Source organism: Sipha flava, unplaced genomic scaffold (genome assembly GCF_003268045.1).
Source record: "Sipha flava isolate LNK unplaced genomic scaffold, YSA_version1 276_pilon_pilon, whole genome shotgun sequence".
Classification (NCBI taxonomy): Eukaryota; Metazoa; Arthropoda; class Insecta; order Hemiptera; family Aphididae; genus Sipha; species Sipha flava.
In genome coordinates this window covers 459634-484644 of record NW_020272941.1, presented here as the reverse complement: position 1 = coordinate 484644, position 25011 = coordinate 459634, and the positions used below count along the sequence as shown (strand labels likewise).

Here is a 25011-nt window from a genome sequence, read left to right as displayed (position 1 = left end):
AACGTGGCTGGGACGTTTTTTTTTTTTTTTACCTTTTGTTGGTAAACTAGTTTACGTAGCGCAGTTTTATTTGACACGATGAAACGCTCAAAATGTGTTGTAGTAGACACGACCCGGAAAACTGAAACGGACGTACGAAATACAGTACGCTCGATTATATATGAACACTCGACGAAATTGTGTATACGTACATACATACATATTTATTTATGTTATGTAATGATTTCAACGATTCAACAATATAAAATATTTAGAAAAAAAAAAAAATAAATAAATAAAAGAAAAGCTAAACCAACGGAAAAATAATGGTAAAACAAAAGACGTACAGGAGATTCGCGAACGCGCATGATAATAATACTAATAATAATATGCATTACGGTAATATTATAGTGTTTTGCACGCGACGAGATCGACGGGTGTGGCGGCAATCATTTGACCGTACGCCGGTGGTGGACGTTTCTGAGTTTCCGAAGATTAGCCAATGTGGTCGCGTCGTCCGGCTGCAGACGGAGCGCGTTCTTGTACGACCGTTCCGCCTCGTCCAACTTGTTATTGATGTGAAGTATGGCGCCCAAATTGCTGTGACTCGCCGCGTCCTGCAAACAGCCGCACCGTTAGGTTGTTAAAAAAAAAAATCGAAAAAATAAATGAATACATTTATCTATCTGCGTTCGGGTTCACCGATCGAGTTATCGACAAAGTTATCGACACGAAAGCGTGTTCCCCTCTCTCGTTGTACAAATTTTTTTTCCCCTCTTCGTTATTTCTTACGCACATCGAGTACGTTATACGCGCCATCTACAAATCTTCACGTCATAATCGACAGGGCACGAAATTAATGTCTTCTTGATATTATCGCGAACGAACGTTTTTTTTTTACATTTTTTTCACCACATTCGCGCCTCGTGCACCAGGAAAGTGATTGAATATTATTTATACGTAATTACGAGTGAAAAAATATGTTTTTTACGCTCATTTTTTCGGTTTATTTATGCATTTCGAACAAATTGTTTACAATAAATGATGGTATATTTTCGCAAAAATATTCTAGTGTTATTATTTTTTATTATTATTATTATTATTATATTTTTTTTATGAGTTGCACATTAACGTTTTGCGGATTATCCTCAGACACTACTTCGATTATAACAACTTTAAGTAAGCCGACTACATGGCTTACTGTTTGAATTTTATATATTTTTAAAATTATATTTTACGTACGAAATTATAATTGTGCTGTTTAAGGACAGTGATAAACTGAAAATTATTATTGCAACGAAAAACGCAGCAGTAAAATTATTTCATAATATTATAAATACAAATAAAAATATTTTTTTGATAATTACAACTTGACGCGAGTCATTATTATGAGTGAAAAAGAAAATATATATAAATAAGAAAAAATGAAGAAGGTACTTTTTTAATAATAAATTACGCAAAGTGACAAAGACTATAGTTTTTTGGATATGCAAGAAAAAGAGAAGAAACAAACAATGTTTGAGAATTAAATATGGTCCAAAAGACGACAGACTGGATTGAACTCGGTAAATATATAGAGTTAGATTAGATTTGGATCTTAACTAGAGATAATGAAATAGTGATAGATTGGGAAAAGGAATCACAATTGAGAAAATCGAAGGACCTTGAGTGTAGCTATAGCGGCTATAACTCTTTCTGAGTTTGGTATAAAGTCATATTGATGATGAAAATTACTATAAAATTGACGTTAAAATGAGTGTTATTTGCTAAAAAAAAAATTATGGTAGCAAACAAAGTGATTATTTACTGGAAAGTTTTGTAATATTATTATAGTTTTGTCCAAACGAAAATTTATCTTGTTTCATATTTTAGATTATTCCCGTACGAAAAAACTCGATTTTTTCCGTGTTTTACCCAATCATTTTATAACATTTTAAATTAATAATAAAAAAAAAAAAAAAGGTTTTGAATTATTTTAATCTCGTTACGTGCGATTTTATTCAGAATATACTACTATTCAAAAAAAAAAAACATGTATGCAATAGTTTTTCTCATTTAAATTCGATGACTTTCACCCGAAAAATGTCAATATTACAATTCGAGTTTGAACGAGACAAAACTAAGTTTTTTTCATTGCGAATTCAACACAGTCAACTGCGTTAGACTTTCTTTTGATATCATATTTTTAATCCGTTTGTTTACCGCAACATGCACGTAATATTTCGCTTATACGTACAGAATCTGCACTGCAGATGTTTTATCAGTACTTCTTTTCTTTTTTAGAAATTAAAATTTGATTCTATTTTATATTATTACGCAACGAGTTTCTTTTACCTTACAAATACCACGATACAAGCATTGTTTTCCATGCAAAATCGAATATCCTGTAAAAAGGTAGTACTGATGTGGTCTCGGTAAATTACGTAAATCTTACTGTACTTATTTTACCGTTGTTATAACCGAGTGGATCCTCTCACTCGAAACATTTTTTCCAAGCCAGATGACATTGGTTTAGATATAGCTCTTACGACTGCGTAAGTAGGTAGGTTTATTTATGTTTGCGAACAATCTACTATACGGGTTTCCGTTATCCCTTGTACATTTCGATGGTAAATCCCACGTATCTGGGCTGTGAGTACAAAATATCGTCAGACGATAAAACAAAAAAGTCGAACTCGTTCGTTGCGGCACAAACTTCATTGGGTCCGTAAAAACGGATTTGCGGTCCAACTCGTCGTGCGGGAATATCGATTTTACAACGATCCGGCCACGTATTAGTTTCGCGAGATCTACACGTTAATACGATAGTAATATTTTCATTACGAACAAATTTGATAGGCGGTGTAAATGGGGTGAAAGGTAATGTATCGTAAAAAACTCGCCTGCGGATATAGGGTTGCGGCTCTCCTGTAATACGTTTCCGATTCGGACGTCCGGCCGGCCTCGCGCAACGCCGTGGCCGTCTTCACGGCGATCTGGTGGTCGTCCGACGCCAGTGCGGCCGCCGCTTCGTACTGGTCCACCGCCTCGTCCAGTCTGCCCACCGCCGACAAGAAGTCCGCATACCTGGTCCGGACCACCGGGTCGTTGGGCGCCGTCCTGTGCGCCTTGCCGTACCACTCCTCCGCCTCGGATATCCGTGATCTCTGCCGAGGGAAGTAAACAACACCGGTTAGGTCGGAGCCGACAGTCCCGTATTCAACCCAAAGTCAACGCAGTGCACTCGTACGCCGGTGACGGGTTTGACGGGGATAAATATTGGACATTTGCCGGTCAGGTCCTAGGGTCCGAAAACGTCACCACCAGGCCCGACGAGAGGGGGGGGGGCTGCAAGGGGCTGTAGCCCAAGGTCTTGGGATCTGACTAAGTTCACTACGCCTCAGTCATGGTGTAGAGCAGTGATGCTCAACCTTTTACCTTTGACGGGCCACTTTGGTAAATAATTATCTTCAAGCGGGCCACAAAATAAAAAAGTACTAAAATAATTTTATATATTGGACTTGTTTTCTTATCTTTTACTGTCTATTGAAAAAATTATGAATTGAGGTATACATAATTGTATTTTTTGGAATAATTTAAATAAAAATAATATATGAAAATAAATAATTAAAAAATGTTTTCATACATTTTTAAAATTTTTTTTATTTTAGAAAATTTGTAATGGGTCACATAGAATACTTTCGCGGGTCATATGTGGCCCGCGGGCCGTGGGTTGGGCACCATTGGTATAGAGCTATTTATGGATTACCAACATGAATCATTGCAAAGGCCTACCCAAATAATTGTAACGTACGCTATATAGTTATAACGAGTCTACAATAAAGTGAATACTACGATATTGATCTAAAACATAGACAAATAACATTTTAAAGAAAGATCCATAGGCTATAAATAATTATTTTCATTTAGTCTGTGGAATAACTATGACTGCGATTACATTATCTTTTTGGTATACATGTAGGCTTATAGTCAAATAAAATAAAGTTAAATGCCTAGTCATTTAATTAAATGACTAGGAATATGACTAAATGCCTATTTATGTCAGGCAAATAATAAAAAAATATTTTGTGTTATTTAAAAAATTTAAATATACCTATTTTCTATTAGTTATTTACTGCTATTTTATTTATAAAAAAGCAATATATTATTTATTAATATGTAAAACACGTTGGTATATTAAATAATACGTTTAATTTCATGTTCATTATTACTATTGTTTTAAAAATGAAATTATAAATATATACAGGTAATAACTAATTAAATGTGATAGACGTAGATGATAGTACGAGTATATTGTATACCCTATAGTCCGTATGATTTGACTATATGCTTACGACATACACATTTAAAATAAGACACGGGATGTCAGTGGCAAGTTTAATATCTCGCGTGAGAAGGGCCTAGATTAATTTGTCCCTGGAGCCATTGATCTCTCTCCACGGCTCTGGTCACCGCTTGTTTCGATTTCCGATTGCGCGGACTCGACGTGTAAAAATAATCGTATTTGACGGTCGAACCACCTCCTCCTACACGACTCGTGGAGTAAATCTATCACTGTTCGTATACCGCGAGACTGAAACTGTGCTGTGTTCCTAGCAGCTACCCGAAATCGTGTTTATGTGCAAATATATAATTAACCTAAGACGCATGACGATGGTTTATAATATTCGTAATACAATTTCAAGATAAAACACTGTGTCTCATTTGAATTCATTTAAATTTATGAAAACATAATTCTTAATTATGATTCCGTTTAAAATGTCGAGGGGACTCGACTATAATTCGTTTTTCAACTATTGTTAATCGTGAAGTGTACAATGTGATATTTATCGATCCGACGATTGTAACGAAATTTATATTTACAACAGGTTTTAAACGCTAACAAGTACCAGATGCGAAGAAAATATTTCTCAATATTTTTGTAGAAAATATGTTGAATGTGGTATGTATGTATAAGGCGCTTCATTCAATGACTCTCGTCTAATAAGTACGTGTAAGCCGCAAACTTAATGTAAATAAAGCTTCTCGAATTGTGGTGCAATGATCACTGATATCCTCATCATAAATATGTACTGCTGCTATAGCTGCGGAATTCCAACGATCAAGTGTAACTTAAGACCAGTGTATACGATAAAAATAAAAATTATTTTGTTGTAACTTCGGTTAAAGCGCAGAAGAATGTTACTAGAACACATTTTTTTGGTGTCCGAAAATTGATCGTCCAGTAAATTTTTTTCTGCGGTTTTGTACAAAAAAAAAAGTTTTAAACAAACTTAATTACGTGTTGAACGAAAAAACACCCGTTTTCAGCTTAACGCTTTGGCCGTCGTGGAGAACATACTCTTTTTTTTTTCGAACTCGAACGGGTTCGTTGGGTAACGACGATGTGTCATAAATTGATTATAATAATACACGTACCGTCATGTCGTTTACGATATTATATCAATCTGATAGAATATAATAGGTGCGTACGTTACAATGGAAATGTGGTGGCGGTCGCATCGAAGGGTGGTGGTGGTGGTGGTGGTGGTGGTAAATTTAATTAAAACTATTACATCGGCAACAGCAGCGTAAGCAGCTTATACCACGTATGGCACGCTAAGTTGTACACAGTGCACGCATGTAAATAAACTTCGTATTTGCCGTACTGTTGTAGATCACCGACAGATAAGTCGGGCAAAGATGACGTATCGTGTGTTTATCGAACACGTAGCAATACATTACATTCAATAAAAACGAGCGTGTGCAATGTGTACATGGGTATCAACCCGCCGACGTACGCACCGTAATATGATTACAAATCCGATACGTATACGGTACGTATAATATTAATGAGACATAAATGTACGTATTATCACTGTTCCGATCTTGTTGCACAATATAAAACGTATTGTTGTTCGCACGTGTTGACTGTTCGATGTCAGTAATACGATTTGGTCGAACGGTAAGTAGGTGCACACTCCAGTGGACTATCGAGTTTGCATACCACTCACGTCACGAACGGTTCGAACAGTGCGGTGCGGTAAGGAATCGTTTTGTACTAAATACATTTTCACGTGTGCACCAGTGCCGTGTATTTTATAGGGCGAAGCGCGGAGCAGTGTCCGGGGGCCCCGGAGCGCGAGGGATCTTGGCCATTTCTAAGACTATACTTCCTTAAAATAATTAACAATGTTGATGCGTTTAACAGTAAATCCCCAGATCGTACGCGATGGTTAGGTTAGTTATAATCAATAATTAATAGTTATAATTAATGTAAAATAATAATTCACGCAATGTGCAATATGTTTTTATAGTAATGATCTGAATTTATTTTTACTTTGCCCATATCTTTCGATTGCCTTAAAATTACATTAATTTATCGTTTCATTATACTTACGCATTCGGACCGTGGCGTGTTGACAATGTTTTTAAGCAGCGGCTGCTCCATCAATATTTTGGGAATGAGTGGTTAACAAATAGGTGGGTAATCTTTTATACGAAGAATAAAATTGTTTTTTTTGTAATCGACAGACATCAATAGACTACATAATATCTAAATATCACAACATATGTGTAGTAGATACTACGTAACATGTATAGTATGTTATTTATACATAACCTATAATATATAATTAACAGGTTTTTAAAAAAGAAAGTTTCATTTAGCTAATAGTTTATTTTAATTTATGTTAAAAAATGATGAGACTTAAGTAAATTAATTATGCATGTAGGTGTATCATTACTATAAAAAAAGAGGACGATTATCTAAATTAGTTGTTTAATATGTTTTTTATTATAACAATGCGAGCAAAGCGAACGGTTTTGGTATGTAGAGGTATTTAAAAAACAGGTGGGTTGGTGGTTTGTAAGAATATTCGCTCCTTACGTAAAAATAGTTCAACACGTAAAAAAAAAGAATATAATGTATATACTTTGAACTTTCATAAAAAACTAGTTAGGGGCCTAATTTACTTACTACACCGGAGCCCTTTCCTATGCAACTACGTTAATGATGTGCACACTGCACGTTGCTCGTAATTTAGCTTTCGAACTTTCAATGTAATGCGAAAATAACGTTTTTCACGAATTATATGTGTCATAAAAATGTGTGGTCCTATGAAAAGTCACACAAATGTATGCGTGGATATCGACAGTGAATATGACCAGTTCGATATAGTTTATACCAAGCATGGTACATTAAAAACTAACCAGAATTAAACGTTTATGTTATCTTAAATTTATCACGTTTTGAAATTGTATATATATACTCGTATAACATCGTGTCTAAAATATATTTAATAGAAATCAAGACATATTTCAAACATAAATCAATCATTTCTTATAAAATTATGTGGACATTAGAGACGTTAGAGATGACATCGTATAGAACTGTCAAAATGAGTATAATACGTCGGTGACATTTTACGCAAGTTCGTAAATTGAATAAAATCGTATCACTGTTTACGAATTCGGAAATCTGTGTGTGTGTATATATATTTCAAAAGAACTACAAGTTTATATATGTGAGCATAAGATTTAAAAAAAATGTATAGTTACATTTTTGGCTAAAAGATCGCCATACGTCAGGAAGGCGGACACATCCGTCGGGTTGACCTGGAGCAGTTGTTTGTAATACATTTCGGCTTCCGTGTCCTTGCCAAGTACAGAAAGAGAGTCTGCCAAGGCGTATAGCATCGTCTAAAATCAGAGAATGGATCTTAAATGTATTAATGTAAGTACTTACGATATTAAAGAGAGTGAAAATATCGGTAAAAGTCACATAATTTTTATACCTAAAAAGTATATATATATACATACATACACATAATATTCTATAATATATAGTATATATGGTTCGTATTAGTATGAAATACTTGTTTGGTCACAATAATATTATTGGTAAATATGAAAAAAAGTAATTAAAAAGTTAAAGTTATTAAAAGTTAAATTAAAAAACTAATGATAATTTAATAGTAATTATTTTATAATCCATAATATGCAAATAAATAAATCTATGTAAGAATAAAATTATTATTATTATAATAAATGCATCTACTAGTATAAAATTCATGTTTTCAAAATTTGAAGATTCAAGCATAAAGAAAATTATTATTTTAATTTGATTAAAATATTTCAAAATTTATACAATTTATGAAGAATTTTAATAAATATAGGGAAAAACAATTTTTGAGTTGTGGTTTTGAGAAAAATTCAACAAAAAAACAAGTTATTTTATCATTAGAAAATGATTGTGTTTTAATGTTTATTATCACAAATGAATATATTTGAAAAACTTTTATTCATAGACTTAATGTTTTAATACATTAGAATATTCATATTACATTTTATTTTAAGATATACCTCATATGAGTAGTGGTGATCTTTATAAAACACACATTTAAATTTTCACTAAAATATTAAATATTTTTAGCCAATAAGTTTTTTATAAAAATATTATAGATTTTGAAAAAGTACTTGTATTTTGGTTCTCCTTAATAATGATATACTAAATACATAAAAATATGTATATTGATAATAGGTAAATCGTATTTTATATTTTACTAAATATGGGTAATGTGTAATAGAAATCACCGACTTACATAAGTTAAAATTATGATAAAGTCATAATAAATTTATTTACATAATATTTATTCTATGGTTGTTATCCAGTCATTCTTAGAAAGTTGCGTTATGAGTGTTGATCGTGAGTCGATTTTCGCAAGTTTGAACTATGTAATTTTTTTCGTTCGTAAAAATTAAGTTGAATTTGTTATAAATATTAATAAATCGTTTTAATTATTCTATAATTTCACATAAATAAATATATTATAGATAGTTTGGGTTTCACTTACTATACTTTTATGAAATAAAAAATGTTCGGCTCATCTTATAGCTTTGTATAATGCTGATACCAAATAATATTATTGAGTTTCACGTAAATAATCATATATTGGTTTGTTGAATAATATATATAGTTTTCAGATGCATTGTAATTATAATAATAAGTACGTTTAAATCATGGTATGAATAATAAAAATGAAAATGTATATAACTTGTAGCGTGTAAAATCTATAAATACTATATTTTGTAAAAACAAAATAGGTATTATGTTTCGCCCCATTTAAAGTATTATTATTATAATTTTTTTTATTTTTTTTTTTATGATATACTCGTCAATATCCGTGTTCAACGTCATTCAAATGGATTACAACATTTTCCGAGTAAATTATAATGAATATTATTTTTAAATTGAGCACCGTGATAGAAATTGAATGTAACCTTTCACAAACGTAATTAATTAAAAAATAAAAACCGGTATATATATATGAAATGTATGAATGTAAATAAATAAATGTATATGAAAGAACCCTTTACTAAAAACGTTTAATTAAAAATACATAGGTAGATGTAAAATTGATATAGTTTTCACTTGAGTAATGTCGCCAATGTTTGTAAAAAATACAGACGACCATTATTGACGTGTTTACACTGTTCTTGTACGGTAGCTAATGTACAGACATATGACACACCTTCCTCTCTTCAATAAGTGTTTAATGTAATTGACGTTTGATATATATATATATTATATATCTGTATTTAAGTAATTTATGTTCGATACTATTATTTTTTTTTTTATATATTATTAAACATATTCATTTTTAATTAATGATCAATGCACAAATATTGAATTATCATGTATAACATATTGTTTAATAATATATTAATTAAAATTTTTAGTCAATTGTAGGTAATTATATTATATTTATCCATATATAAAGTTAACTAGCTGTTCAGATAAAAAAAACCTATTATTTTAAGATATTATTACTGAACGATTGTTATTTTCTGTGATAGTCAAATTATTAGTTTATATTTAATTTATCAACTTCATCACGAATCACTATACATTTGAATAACAATTCTGATTGATTGTTCTAGCAATATATAAGTATTGAAAACATTATTTAATACAACTGTAACTATCATTAATTTATGAATCCCTTATTGAAAACGTTTTATACACTTAAAACTATATTTTTTTATATATAAAATTCAGTATTCATTTTAAATCAAAATGTAATTTAAAAAGCCATTCTTTAGGTTAAAATTAAAACAATAAACCTCAATTTTTGAGAATTTTGAATACAAAGTATCGGATCAGAATGAACTTTATACACAAAATATTAGCCATAAATATGAATTTACTTGTTTCAAAAGAAATATAAACTCTTTTGGACTTTATTTTGTGTTGCTTCCAAGATTTTTCCGTTTTTTTTTTTTTTTTATATCAAAATAACTTGAGAGAGAATCGAAAAATAAATTCTTTAAAATAAATACATTTTTAATTTTATAAGAATTTTTGTACCTCTTTTGTATAGTTTATATTCTAAAAATTCTAAAAATTACTTTGCATACAATGTTGATGAAGAATTATTTCTTCAGAAATTCTAATAATTGGCAAAAGGAAAAATAACACTTTAATAAAATAAATACGTTTCATCCATCAATTTAGTGTGTTATAATTAATAATATAATGTTACATAATTTATTTAAGTACCCAAGTAACTTAAGTACAAAAATACGGTTCAAGGAATAACAAAATAATTAAAATTTAAAATAAGAAAAATTATGTAAAATCAATGATTATATTATGTTTTAATTCAAAATTTGATTGGTAAAAGGTAAAAGGGGCTAACCGACAGTTAGATCTTTCGATCACACTAGCACTAGCACTAGCACTTGTGTTGTTTTGACTATTTAGTAATGAGATTTAGTAGGTACAAGAATTTAGATTTTTTGGAACAAGCCACACAATTGTAATAAAAGTAGGGGGCAATCACGTTTTTTAAGGGTATAAGCAACACTGTTAACAATTGTAGGGACTAAGGGACAAATGCATGGTGATTAGCCCCTAAGGTTGTTACTTATAAATTTTTATAAAAATAATAATATGACATGAGTATCTAACCAATTTATATATTGATATTAGTGATAACATGATTAAAGTTGTTTGTATGTATGTACGTAACCTGTACATACGTTGCAAAAATCTAATGAAATCTTATAAACGCCATTTATCACAAAAAAAAAAAAAATAAATAAATAAAAAAAATTAGAGCTAATTGACAAAAAAGGTAAGTTTTAGTTTAATTCATTATGATAAAAAATATATTTAATATTTCTATGTAATTAGTATCAGATTAGTAAGGTAATATGTAATAGAATGGAAATATATGATAACCCTATTCCTAATACCGAAGCGCCAATGTCAAAGGTAAGAAAATATGGAAATTTTGTTTGTGCTCTCCAGAAATATAGTAAAATTGTCATCAAGCCTCTTTTGTTTTTTACCAGCCAATATCAAATTTAATTAAATTTAAAATTAAAAATAAAAGTTAACTATTTATATACGAGTATTTATACATGCTATGACGAACAACTCATAGTGGTTTTATATTGTATAAGTTTTAATAGTATATAATATATTTAATAAAGGTACATTATTGTCAATATTGATATATGTAATTTATGTGTTATGTGCATTATATTCCTCATAGTTTATGAATATATATAAAAATCAACTGTACAAATAATTAAAATATATTTGATAAAAAAAAAAAAACCAGCCAATTAAAATAGTTTATCAAAAGAAGAAATGAAAACATAATGAAAGTCGCGTTATTCCAATGAATTTTAATAATTCCCAATATTGAAAACGTATTTTTTTAGCACAACTAAACTGTGATACTATTTTTTAATATAATTTCCATTATTGATCTATAATAATATATATATTTAATTTATATTTATTTATAATTTTTTTTTTTATTTATATGATATGATGATTGATGATTATGATGATTTATTTATATGATATTTAAATATATATATATTTAATTTATATTTATTTATAATTTTTTTTTATTTATATTTAGTCCGTAAAGTTGAATATTGTTATCAGCCATCTGATATGGTGTACATTAATTTAATTTCAATCTAATATATCTGTATATAAGTATCATAGCATTCAAATACTTATATGTACTTACACGATTTGTAAATATTTGTAACACATCCGACTTGAAAAAATGAGAAAAAAAAATTTAGATTTTTCAAGTGTTCTCGTTAAGGTAAAGGGGTTTTACCCAGTTGAAACAGAGAATAATAATGCACAATGGTTATTTTTGTACAACATTAAAAGCCATCATGTATGAGAGTTTTAGTTTTTGAAATTTCAAAAGAATTGAAACACGTATAGGCACGTAACATTGTTTTCTTGCACCACTAGTCACTCATTGTTTTACACATACTGACACAATAGGTCGGGGAGTACTTGAGCGCAAGTTTTGATCTAGCCTAAGTACCGAAAAGTATAGAAGGAGACGGAAAGAATGAAAAAAAAAAAATAAAACACTTGCCCAGTAGGTATTGTTTTTAGAGTGAACTTTCGAGGCTCGTTGTGTGAAAACTGGATGACGCACTTAACATCTACTTGGCCTTGTTTTACAAAAGTTGGAGGGGCGGAAAAAATATTTTGATTAATTGCTGTAACTTGCAGCTTTTGTTAGTCGTCTTTATTAAAAAAAATTCTTGGGTCATTGTTAGATCCGAAAACTATGGGGAGTACCGACGAGTTGGATTTTTTTAATTATTAATAACAACAACGTTTAAGGGGCAGAAATATTCCGACGGAGACAAAAAGACGCGACGCCCTCTTCCTATTCATACGGCCTTTCCATACTGAACGCGCGACCGTATCGCAGGACAGCGGTGACATTAAAATACGTTTTAGAGAAGCGAACTTGTAAGTTGGTTTTTCAATTCTAAAGAGGAAACAAACAATAGATTTATCTTTATTTAATTAGTTCAATTTTGAATTGTTCTTTTTCAGCATAATATTTTTATTTCGGTTTTTTTTTTTGAAATCGGTTCAAACGAGCAACTAGTGCTTAGTTTTTTTATGCAATATTTAACACGGCGATTTTACTAGGCAATATTGTTACACCGAGGATATAATCAACTTACATAGCCTATCCGATGTATACACGTTGTCTACATTTATATACAATGATTAATTTTCTTAAAAATAATTAATTAGAAAATGTTAGAAAATGTTTAATACTAATGTTAAATTCTAAAATTTGAATTATTTTCAAAATGATTTTCCATATAATTTATAAAATTAATTGTCATACTTCATATTTTCAATTTTTAGATTTGTTGATATGTCACGGAATAATCGTGTTATTAAACTTTAGCTTTCAAATAAATATTGTACTTCATTTTCCATTATATGCGTGTGGCTGTGTAAGTATACCTACGTGTTTTTTTTTTTTTAACTTATATTACATAAATAAACTTGAAAAAAAATACAAACCCAAATTTCGTTTTGAAGAGCATTATATAAAATTCAAATATTAAGGGGGCTCCAGCATAGCACGTTTTAAGGAGTAATATTTAGGAATATCATATCACATGTACATTTGAACTGTGTCATTGTATGAGTAGTAAATAGACATTAGTGTGTGTAATACATTATCGCCTGCCACTGCCTACCGGTCGACAGTTTTATGGATTCCCAGAATTACGATAATGTTATATTTTAAAATGTTATACAAATGTACATTACTTACGTATGCGTGGGTTATCTTATAGTCCTATAACATTGATTGAATATACTATAACATAATAAACGCTGTTATTTATTATATTTGTCATCAATAAAAAGAAATCAGAATGACGGTATTATGGTCATTGTTAGACATAACATTAACATAGATATGCATGAGTGTGAGCATTCCGTGGCAAACATTATAAAACTGAATTTTAGAGTTAACAATACTCGATTTAATATTTTATGTGTATAAAGATTCCCATCAGGTGATATAAATGAAATTTTGACGCACCGAGTGCAATAAGTAATAACGTAAATTTGACCAAAACTGGATTAATTTATGTAGGGTTTTATACTCGTTAATCGAAATATTGCATTGACGTCTGCTGTTTTTGTAAATTTAGGTACAATTATGAACTATTTTTCTCCACGAATCCAGAATAGGTACAATAAATTATCAATATATAATTTAAGGTACTTTAAAATTGGAAATTGAAAATTGGCTTTCTAGAAAGCCTAGATATTTTGTTAAAGAATTCATGCATTTATTAAAAATTGAAATCGGAAATTTGGAAGTATGTTTAATTTACCACCACTATTTGGTCTGAAATGTACGAAAAATACGTGTGATGCGATCCCCTTAAATATAGTTACTGTTTTTTTATACAGTTGGATTATATATTTAAAACATGAGCATGTTTTTATGGCTTACGAGTATCGAAAACTTGGCACACGTCATAGTTTCATATGTAATTAATTGACTTACATTTGAACTTTTAAAATGAACTTTACAGATAATAAATTAGTTAATTGATATAAAAGAATATCGTAAATGAAATGAGTACTCCGGGTCTTAATTTCTGACTCTTATACTGTATATTGTTATGGTAATATTATTAGCTGCAACAAATTATGAATTTCTACTTCTCCAAATTGATCAATTATAATAAATTATCCATAAATGATTATATTTAAGCATTTTTCTGAAAAACAATTAAAAATTAATTATTTATAGTGTGCCCGCTTAACGTGTATAATTTATTTTTCAATAAATTATTCTACCAAAGTATGCAATTTAGTATCAAACAGTAATTAGTTTTATAATGTCATTAAAAAGATAATATGAAAATAATTTCGTTTAGTTTCAGATTTGTAAGTGTTAAACTGTACTCTGCTATTCTATATTATAATGATGATTTTATAGATCTAATTAGTGTTGAGTTAAATTCGATATATTGACAATAATTAAAATATTATAAGATACTAACAAAATATAAATCCATTTTTTTTCCTAAGATTATAATATAATTTCAAAGACTTATTATTACAAGAACCTATTACCGCACCTAATTTATTAAAATATATACCATATAACATTGTTACAATCACTTGCGCTATAGCTACATATTACTATGATATCATGGTGGCATAATATAATTTTAAAATCAATGGTTCTTATGGAAAACGAAATTTGGTCGATAATTTGAAATGTTGTACAACAAAAAAGTCCGGAAAAAATAGTTTTATGCCTATATACGATACATACACGAATATATTTATGTTTGGTGCACATTTTTTAGTTTATCGTCTAAACAAAATATGAAAATTTTCCCCTTCAGCGTTTGTCAAAATTGAAGATATTTTTTATTCATCAGAACAATATATAATAGTTATGAATATCTTACAGAAATTTTGAATATCTATCGGTAGAATAAAGTAAAGAAAATCATCTAGTTTTCATAACCAATATTTATAGTTAGTATATAATTCTGCATTGAAATAAAATGCGCTAAAAACATGACGGGATAAAGTATTTTACAAAAATACACTATATATATATATACGAAGTCTTAATATATGTAAGTTACATAGTTATAATATTCTGTGTATTTTAAAATAATGTGAGTTATTTATAAACCGAATAAAAGTACTGCATATTATAAAAGTTGAGAATTATTAATTAGAAAACTGTAGAATTATTCAAATATAAAACAATATTTATCTTAAAAAAGTTATTATTTAAAAATTATTATTTAATTTTTTATTCTAGTTAAGCACTCAAGAATTCTATTTTATTACTATGGTCTAATTATTCATCCTTTGTGAAGTTTTTCAAATAATTAGCACGTTAATTATAAGAAATATTTTAAAATATTCAACCACACGTAATGAGTAATAATCGAGTAAATCGATCAAAACTTGATAGGTATAATACTTCAATAATAATAAAACATAAATCGGGGTTTTTTTTTTTTTTTGAAAAACATTGATATTTTATTGTGCAATATCATAAACGTATTTTACGTATTGGTCGTTATAAAATAAATGATAATATCGGTGGTGTGGTATGTTATATTTGTCAACTTAAATAAATTCACATTGGAAATGTGAGATAATAAATGTTTTCTACTTCAACGTATAGCAAGTTAGCAAGTATATCTCATGTATATATATATATATATATATATATATATATATATTAATATATATTAAATAATTAAAATATACAACAAAATACTTTTTCAAGTACTATATTTTGACCTTTATTATTTATAGCTTTATAAATGTATAAAGCAAATTCAATACCTTTTCACATCACTTCCATGGCTAGTTCATGTACTTATTTCCTTGATTAATTGATCTTGAATTTTGCATTAACTAATTGTTTACGACTTTGCTCCTTTAATTTAAATTGGTTTGATATATGACTTTTATAAATCGAATTATTTAAAAAATTACTTATAAATGAGATAATAGAATTAATTATTTATTTTAACTAAATATATACTAAATAAATAAAGCAAGAACTTGAAATATATCACAATAAGCACATACAATTATTTAGTAAATAAAATGTATAAATGTTATACTGAGTAAAATATATATGTTTAATAGTGTCATGTATAATGGAATACGTTTTGGATTGTAGTTATAAAATAGTAGAGAAATACTATCATTACATAACATTATATTATATTTATATAACATTGGGTTATGATTGTAACGCGTTTATCATATAGGTACATTTGTTATTTATCTTTTAATATACTGTAGTATACGAGCCACTCTAAAAAATAGAACCGTGTGTGTATCTTAAACCTAATCTAATCAATAATAATTTAATAACACCTTTCATCAGTATACAGTGCATTTGACGATGGCTGTGAATAGAAAACCACCATCTGAAGCCACCTCATGAGAGAAATCGGATTAGGCCTTGCTTGATAGAAGTATACATAGGTATACGCAACACACAAACATTATACTACCACAGGGTTCTTTTATATATAAAAGTGTACCCTACACTTCTTTATACATACGCTACTGCAACGATGAATAGACACATCATTTTGATCCCTTAAACTCCTTTTCTTACCCGTTCGACATCTCCTATTTTACTTACATGTCGCGAGGAGGGATGTCTTAGTCCGGTTTTGATAGGCACTATCTAATATATATGTATCATGTATATATCATATATTTATACGTTACGCTATACACATATACACACACACACATACACACACACACACACATATATATATATATATATATATAGTATATATATATGTGTGTGTGTGTGTGTGTGTGTATATGTGTATATATTATATACATATATAAAACAGCTTCATAAATTATTCGATCTTTACTTTATGTTCAATAGGCAATACCCCAAAAAAAAAAAAAGGTTTTCACCTTGTTGCCGCAGCTTTTTCTAGCGTACACCGTCATTTTCTAATCCAAAGCCCAAAAAAAGTTTTACTTTTCAATACTGTCGGTACTATACCACTACTATGGTTACAACGACTATCCTTACAACAACTATACTACTACTACTACACCGACTACTTGTGTTCGGTATACATATGATTCACTGCGGCTTAGACTATGGTGAGGGCTGAGGGTTCTATTGAAAAGAAAGTAAAAATGAGACGAAGTGAAATGCATTGGTAGTTTTTGTGCTTTTTTTTTATCATAGCTCTTATATATTTTATATTCTTATCGTGCCTCGAACCGGGAAAGATCGAATATTTTATCAAAAGGTGCGCCCAAATTCTGATTGAACCGTATAACGCGTCGAATACCCTAGAGAACGTGAGTGTTGTCCAACACATCGTCTTCGGTACTCTAAAAATTATTATTACTATTTACTATTATTAGCGCTAAAATGTGTTGCTTTAATAAAGATTTGGTTTCACTTTTCACGTTTAAGTAAGCAAAATTTATCGCGAAAAATAAGTTCACTTGAAGATGATAAAATATAAATGCTTAAAATTTTAATAGGTCATAAGTCACTCTACAGTTATTAAGCTAATTTATTACCCACCAGTGTAATATCTATTTATGAATCAGACAAAATGAGTTCGAATGTCAGTAAATTATAGAGATTTGTGATATCTTCATGATAAATACTGGGCGTGAAATCATAATGAAACGTATTAGTATGTATTAGTATACATTGTATTCTTATTTTTATACAAAAAAAGTTAATATTACGATTCGTACTTTGTTATCATTATAAACATAGTAAAATCAAACAACATTTGATGTATTTTATAACTAGTTTAGATATTTATACACTATATACCATTAAGTTTATTGGACCTATAAGGACATGAAAATTTAAAAACTAAAATAATGTTTAAAACGACGTAATTCGCGTAAATCATGACGACAACTCGAGTTCCGTTCGGAGTATTTTTAATTAATCGAGAAAATGTAAGTGTTAATGTTTACGCAACACCACCGTTGTCAGTAATTATTATTTGTCAACAACGGATGATAAAATCATGTGTTTGCGGCCTCGTATACCTTCTGCGTGCTGTCAAAACATCGAGGAACGTGTTTACGAAATATTACGGAATTATCGTTATTTTTCTCTCCGGTTTTCATTTTCTTAATAACCGTTTAATCACTGGGGAATAAGCTACAGAGCGAGAAATTCATGTTTCCAGCTAGAGCAATAATAAACGTCAAATGTACATTCCCCATCGGTGTTAAGCGCGTGCGTGCACATCATATTAATAATTATATTGTTCGCTGATGTCGGGCGTTTCGTTTTCTATAGAAATACATAAATTAAAACACCCGCCTTTGTTGTGCAGAACGAACAATAATGACGTGTGTGTGTGTGTGTGTGTGTGTGTGTGTATGTGGGTTTCCATTTGAAAAAACAGTGACGTTTAATGAGAATTCGTTGTCTCGCGTGTGCAGTACTGCTCCCCGTTAGTTGAAGCTTATTGTCGCCCGAGACGTGTGTACGAGTAACGCTACCGACTCGACATTTATATTACATCCCCGGAAATCGTTTAAAAAAACACGGAATAAAGCGTTTGTAAAAATCCTGCGAAGCAATATATGTAACATAAGACAATATACGTTGGCATGGCATGCTAATATAATACATGGGCCAAGCCAATATATCATCGTCAAGTTCTATTTGTCATTTATTTAGTGACTATAATACATTTTACACTTTATTTTTGATCAAAACCCGATTAGAATTCTATTGGTACATTGTTCGATATCTCGTTCCCATCTTGAGGCGTATCACGAAACGTTTATTTTTATTAGAATAAACAATTTATAGTCTGCAACATACATGTAGAGTAGGCAAATAGGATACTGTGATGTGGAGAATATTTGCACGATAATTAGCATGAGGAGAGAAGCTATCCTGTGACAGAATCCTCAAGTGGTATTATGGTTGGAGACTTATTAAATCTCTGCACTAGCGTCATTTGAACTGACCGGGGAAGATTTTCTGAAAAGTTGACCTCCGCCTAGAATGGCTATAAGAGGGTTGGTGTGAGTGACTAGTTTGTAGTGGAATTTTCCGTAATTGTTGGATGCAACTGGGTTAATGTTTTCGATCTTGAGACGAAATTCATTAAACGCTCAAACATTAATGATAATGCCGACCACGACTCGTTGATTTAATTTCTTTCACTTTCGAAGAGAATGCGCATATTGCACATCTGCGTTCATCGGTATTTATATCACAAGTTTTTGATGGAGTTTAGGAAACAATTTAAAATCGATGATTATCGAATTTATTTAATCCTATTACTTTTCTGGTATTTGAAACATTTATATCTTCACTCGCTTTTCCATCGTTAAATATTATAAATTACAATACTTTATAATACATAGTATAAGATACAATTTATTTTATTTCTGTAGGAGCAAACTAGTCCATTCACTTTAGTAAGATACAGTGTTTAAGAAAAAATATTATTGGTAATTATTTTTGTGTTGTGTCCATTTTTTTGATTTATTAAACTATTGTACTTTATTTACCCGTTGATAATGTTAATGTCGTTATTGTTGTGTAGTAGTAGTCGATCGATTTTATAAATGATCACATAATGTATAGAGTTTTAAAATTATACATTTCAACTGTCCATTATATTTATTAAAACAGAAAATAAGAAAATATTAAATTGAGATTTATTTTTAACATGGATTAAAATGGATTTGTGAAGAGCGGACATAATTATAATTATTTATATAAAATATTATGATGTTAAAGAAAAATTTACCTGCGATAAAGATCCTTCAGATTTTATTATCGACTTGAACAATTGTACTGTTTTCTGGTGTTCGCCAATTTCTACAAACATTTTTCCCAATCGAATAACACATGATTTTTTGGCGGTTTTGTGGGACTTAATGTCTTTAACCTTAGAACCATCCAGAGTGAGGCACTTATTTAGTACCACTTCTGCTTCAGCGTGTTGGTTAGTGGTTGCTAAACAATCACCCAGGCTGAGATAAGCTACTGAAATACGAATTACTCAATAAGTTATACGATTTGCTGATAAAAACCAAAAGAAAATAGTGCAATATCAGATTACTTACGCGCTAATGTGGGTCTAAAATGGATGGCCGACCGGTAGCTTGAAATCGCCTCGTCATATTTTTTGTTATAGCGCAACAGATTTCCCCTGTAAAAAATAAAATGAATACGTTGTCCATTAAAATTTAATATAAATTTCCTATGTCATGTATTAAAAAAAAAAAAAGAAAAAAGTCGATAATATTCATTCATACAGAATAAAGTAAATTGTACGAAATTAATCGGGTTATCCGAATACCTATTTATTAATTAATACTCTGTTTCGTTTCTGTACCCTAAACGTAACAGCTATAACTCAATGTATAACTTCGCAAAGGCAGTCGAAACTGTTTAATGGCTTTATTATTTTTTTCTTTAAACACTTCGGTTTCGACTCGCAATCATTTATATTTTATGTCGCGGGAGTGTTTCCGTTGCACCGTATAAAGGATGACAATTAATTATTTCAATTAATTTCCTAAAACATATTAGTCGGAGCACTGAAGGAATGTTATCATAAATTGTGTTAATAGTTTACCTTCTCTGCCCACACTTAGGTTTCTACCCGTTGTATTTAGTCGGACGGGGGAAATATAATGATCGTTGATGGGAGGGGATGGTAGAGGGACAAAATAGCAGCTCTCGAGAACGTGGCAGGCAGTTTGTTTTTGGAACGAGTGGGGTGAAATAATAATGAAAAAAAAACAACACAAGCGTGCGTGTGCGAAAATGAGAGGGAGAAAGAGAGAGAGAGAGTAAGAGACTGAAATAGTGCAGTGAAGTTCGTCTGTCGTTGACGGAGAAGCTTCTCTACACTCTAGTCTTTCTAGTGGTTGGCAACGGAGTCTTCAAGAGGCCACAACTATACTGTTTGTGTACAGTAATAAAGTATGGGGTTTCCGGTGAAAAATATATATTTTTCTTCTTGTACCCACGTTTGGGAAACGCACAATAACCCCCCATCCCTACCCGTCGACTGTCCGGAAAAACTTGTCAACGGAACAAACTACGCTCTTCACGCGGCTGACGACCGTAACCACTTTGCCCGTGCCGCGGGTTCGCATATATATTAATATACTTGGTTAGAACCAGGCCTCGGATTACATAATATAATTTCCTCTCACCGGACGCGCGTAATCGTATTATTCGCAAATATTGTAATAACGTGTTTAATCGCCGAGGTCATCGAAATCCCGCATCGTCCCCGCCGTTGTAGGCGTACAACAAAACGCCTGTAATACGTCATACGCTTGTACACCATCCGAACATGTTTTTCCCGAGACAAAAGTTAGTTATGTTGATATCGGGCTGTAAAGCAAATCCACCGCGTGCACTTGCCGTAATGATAATTTTTTTTTTTTTTTAACTATCCCGACAGTTATTTCGAGCAATAGCTGTAGTTTTTACTTTTTATTAGTAGTAGTTTTTATTTTATTTTATTAAGAACCACTGAATAATATAGTATTAATATTAGTATTAGCTGTAGACAGACCCGGATTAACACTATCGTAGGCTCTAGGCCCCTAGTCCTTGCAGGGCCGTTGTCCAGTATTTAAATGGTTAAGAAACCTTCTCTTTGGGAGAAGAAGTGTTGAATCTCATGTAGTGTTAAGCTTTTAAAAGCAATAATATTTTCAACATAAAAATTAAATCTAAACTTTTATATAATAACTATTATACATTTATATACGATATAAGTTTTAACAAATGTTAAAAAAAAATTCATTTTAATCCAAAACATATATAATATAAATTGTTAAAAACCATAAAAAAAAAAAATGTTATACCAATTTACATAATATAAATCGTAGCTACACATTTTCGTAGGCTCAAAAATATTCATAGGCCCTAGGCACAGTGCTTATAGTGCCTATGCGTTAATACGGCCCTGGTTGTAGATATTATTGTAAACTAATATGCGTGTGATTTCGTCATGCGACCGGCCTAAGGAATCTGCTGAACAAACCCTTTTTGCTTAACGGCCGGCTCGTATGTAAATACGAATACACGTAGCAGTCAGTCTTTGGGTAATTCTTCACATTTACAGACCATTTCACTATAGTTGTTAGTAAATAAAGAATATAATTTTGAGTAATTTCGTCTTGTTATTCTTTTTCTTTTTATCTGTTGCGGACTCGCCAAGTGCGTGTCCATTACAATTTTTATTTTTCTTTATTCGATTTAAAATTGCACAGGATAAACTATAATATTGTTTATAGTTGCTGCCCTATCTTAAGTTGTTAACAGGCGCACATAAATAGATAACCTGTTCCCGCGTATTAAAACAAATTGACACCAAATACTTGGTGATAAACAGTAAGGGATCTATTTAGTTTTTAATATTACGCGTTTAGCGCATGGTCTGTCCGAATGTTTATATTAAATATACGATATTACTTAATTGTTTTTAATCGTAGAACATGTTTGTTAAAAATCAATCATATAATAATATTGTTAACTATTATTATGTTGATATAATTTTGATTTTTCTTACAGTTATTTGTATTTTGTTTCAATAAAAATAATTAAATAATTACTATTAATTAAATATGCAAACGAAAATGTGTTAGCGTTAAAGTATTATATACACGCGCATCATTTTTGTATATTATATAAACCACAAAAATTATTACAATAAGTAAATACAAATGATTAAAACCCATATAAATGGATTTAGACAGCGAAATACACAAAATATTATTACGATGATACTTACTCAAAAATTCTCAATTCTGAGCGATAAAATTACAGTCGAATCACTTTAATGGGGTGTGTAAATATGCATATAAAAACTAAAATAATTCATACCAGATATTATGATAATGTGTTTTAGTTTGTCCGTTTTTGGTGTTATGAAATTGCAATTATAGTTGACTTACGCGCTTTCCTCCTAATGTTTCTATTCCTCACCACCGCTTTCTCGTTCAAAGTTGTGCACATGACACGTACACGTGCAATTTATACGTGTTACCAACTAGACTGTTGTCGACGGATAAGTTTCTGCCTTAGGAAATTAATTTTCACCATTTCTTTCAGTCGTTGCTAACTTCATGTGAAATTTGGGCGTGCGTCGAGCGAACTTTTTTGTTCTACGATAGTTTCTGAAATGGCGGCCATTTATTGCGTACAATATCAAAAACCCTTCCAAACATGATTTTTTTCTATACAGAAAACTTTTTAAATAGCGAAAAAAATATTGCCATGTAAATGTCAGCTCGTTTGTGTATATATTACACAATTATTTAGGAAACAGCTTTTTGTGTTCTTTATCTGATGTACATAAACTACGGTTACGAATAAGGCAATTTATCATTTACTGTATTTGTTTAATTACATATTGTAATATTTAATTTAGAATTATTTGAATGTTTTACATAAATTATAATTAATGTGTACACCTTTATGTCTAATATTTAACTGTTCTAAATACTTTAATGTAAGAATAGTTTTGAACGAAACGAAAATGTAAATTAAAATTAAAAACGTTATATGATTTTTGTATTACAGTGTTACATTCTTATATAACATTTTATTTATTTGTATGTTATTAATAATGTGTACCAATAGTCAAAATAGCTCAAGTTACATATCGTATATGTATTATCTATTATATATGTATATCTATATATGTATATATATATATGTATATATATATATATGTATATCTATTATGATATTTCAAAAATGTCTCCCAGTTTTATACGTAGTTTAAATCAATAAATATTAAATTTTTATTGCATTTTCGTAAAAGTTTTATTGCTGATTCATAAAAATATAACGCAAACAGATTATATAGTTTCGATTAAAATTTAAATTCAAGTTTTTGGTACGGTACAATAATTTTTTATTTATTAACTTTAAAATGTATTTTATTTTTTTTTAGAGTTTATGTACAGATGTTCGTATGAATCCCGTAAAATATAATATTATTCAAACATATGTTGAGAGTGTTCGTAAGATGTTTTATTTTAATAGTCCACTGAACATTGTTTAATGTTAATATAAAATCATTGTATTATTAAGTGCAAAAATATAATATTTATTGATTATTTTAATATTAAATTGATAGATAACAAACCAACAAAATTACACAGTAAACAAAATTTTATTTTATTGAATAAAAAAAAATAATAATTTTATATGATTTTAATAAAGAATTATGACACTTCTAAGAAAATTATATATTTTTTTAAAAAAAGAGATAAATCTTACTATGAAATGTTTTTTTAACGAAAAAAAATGAAAAATAAATCGATCAGGAAAAAAAATAGGAAATGTGTAATATACAAAAATAACTTAAAATATGTAATATTTGAAAATTAAATTTCGGAATTCGATGTGATCATCACATACCTAAGTCATGAAATAAATAAATTAAACATGTACAGATCATCCCAAACAGTAATAAGAAAATTCCATTAATTTCAATATAGTAAGTTATGTTATGAAATGTTTAATGATTTTATGGACATTACTGAAATGTAGCTTTTATAAACAACTTTAATATAATTCGATTAAGATTTTTAAATTATTAATCACCATGTACTGCGCAATATGATCGAGTGTTTTCCGATGCACATTGAAGTTCATTTCATTT

The 25011-nt window shown here is 29.7% G+C and overlaps 1 protein-coding gene across 1 annotated transcript in view; it reads right to left on the bottom strand.

Moving 5' to 3' along the window:
- Positions 1 to 269: 269 nt before the first annotated feature.
- LOC112685430 (transmembrane and TPR repeat-containing protein CG4341-like) overlaps positions 270 to 25011 on the bottom strand; it is a gene marked incomplete in the record, with an annotated part of 67249 nt that continues 42507 nt past the window's right edge. Inside the window, 5 exon segments of the mRNA XM_025557307.1 lie at positions 270 to 596; positions 2862 to 3125; positions 7519 to 7659; positions 20119 to 20357; positions 20438 to 20523. Of these exon segments, the coding sequence (XP_025413092.1) occupies positions 429 to 596; positions 2862 to 3125; positions 7519 to 7659; positions 20119 to 20357; positions 20438 to 20523 (898 nt within the window).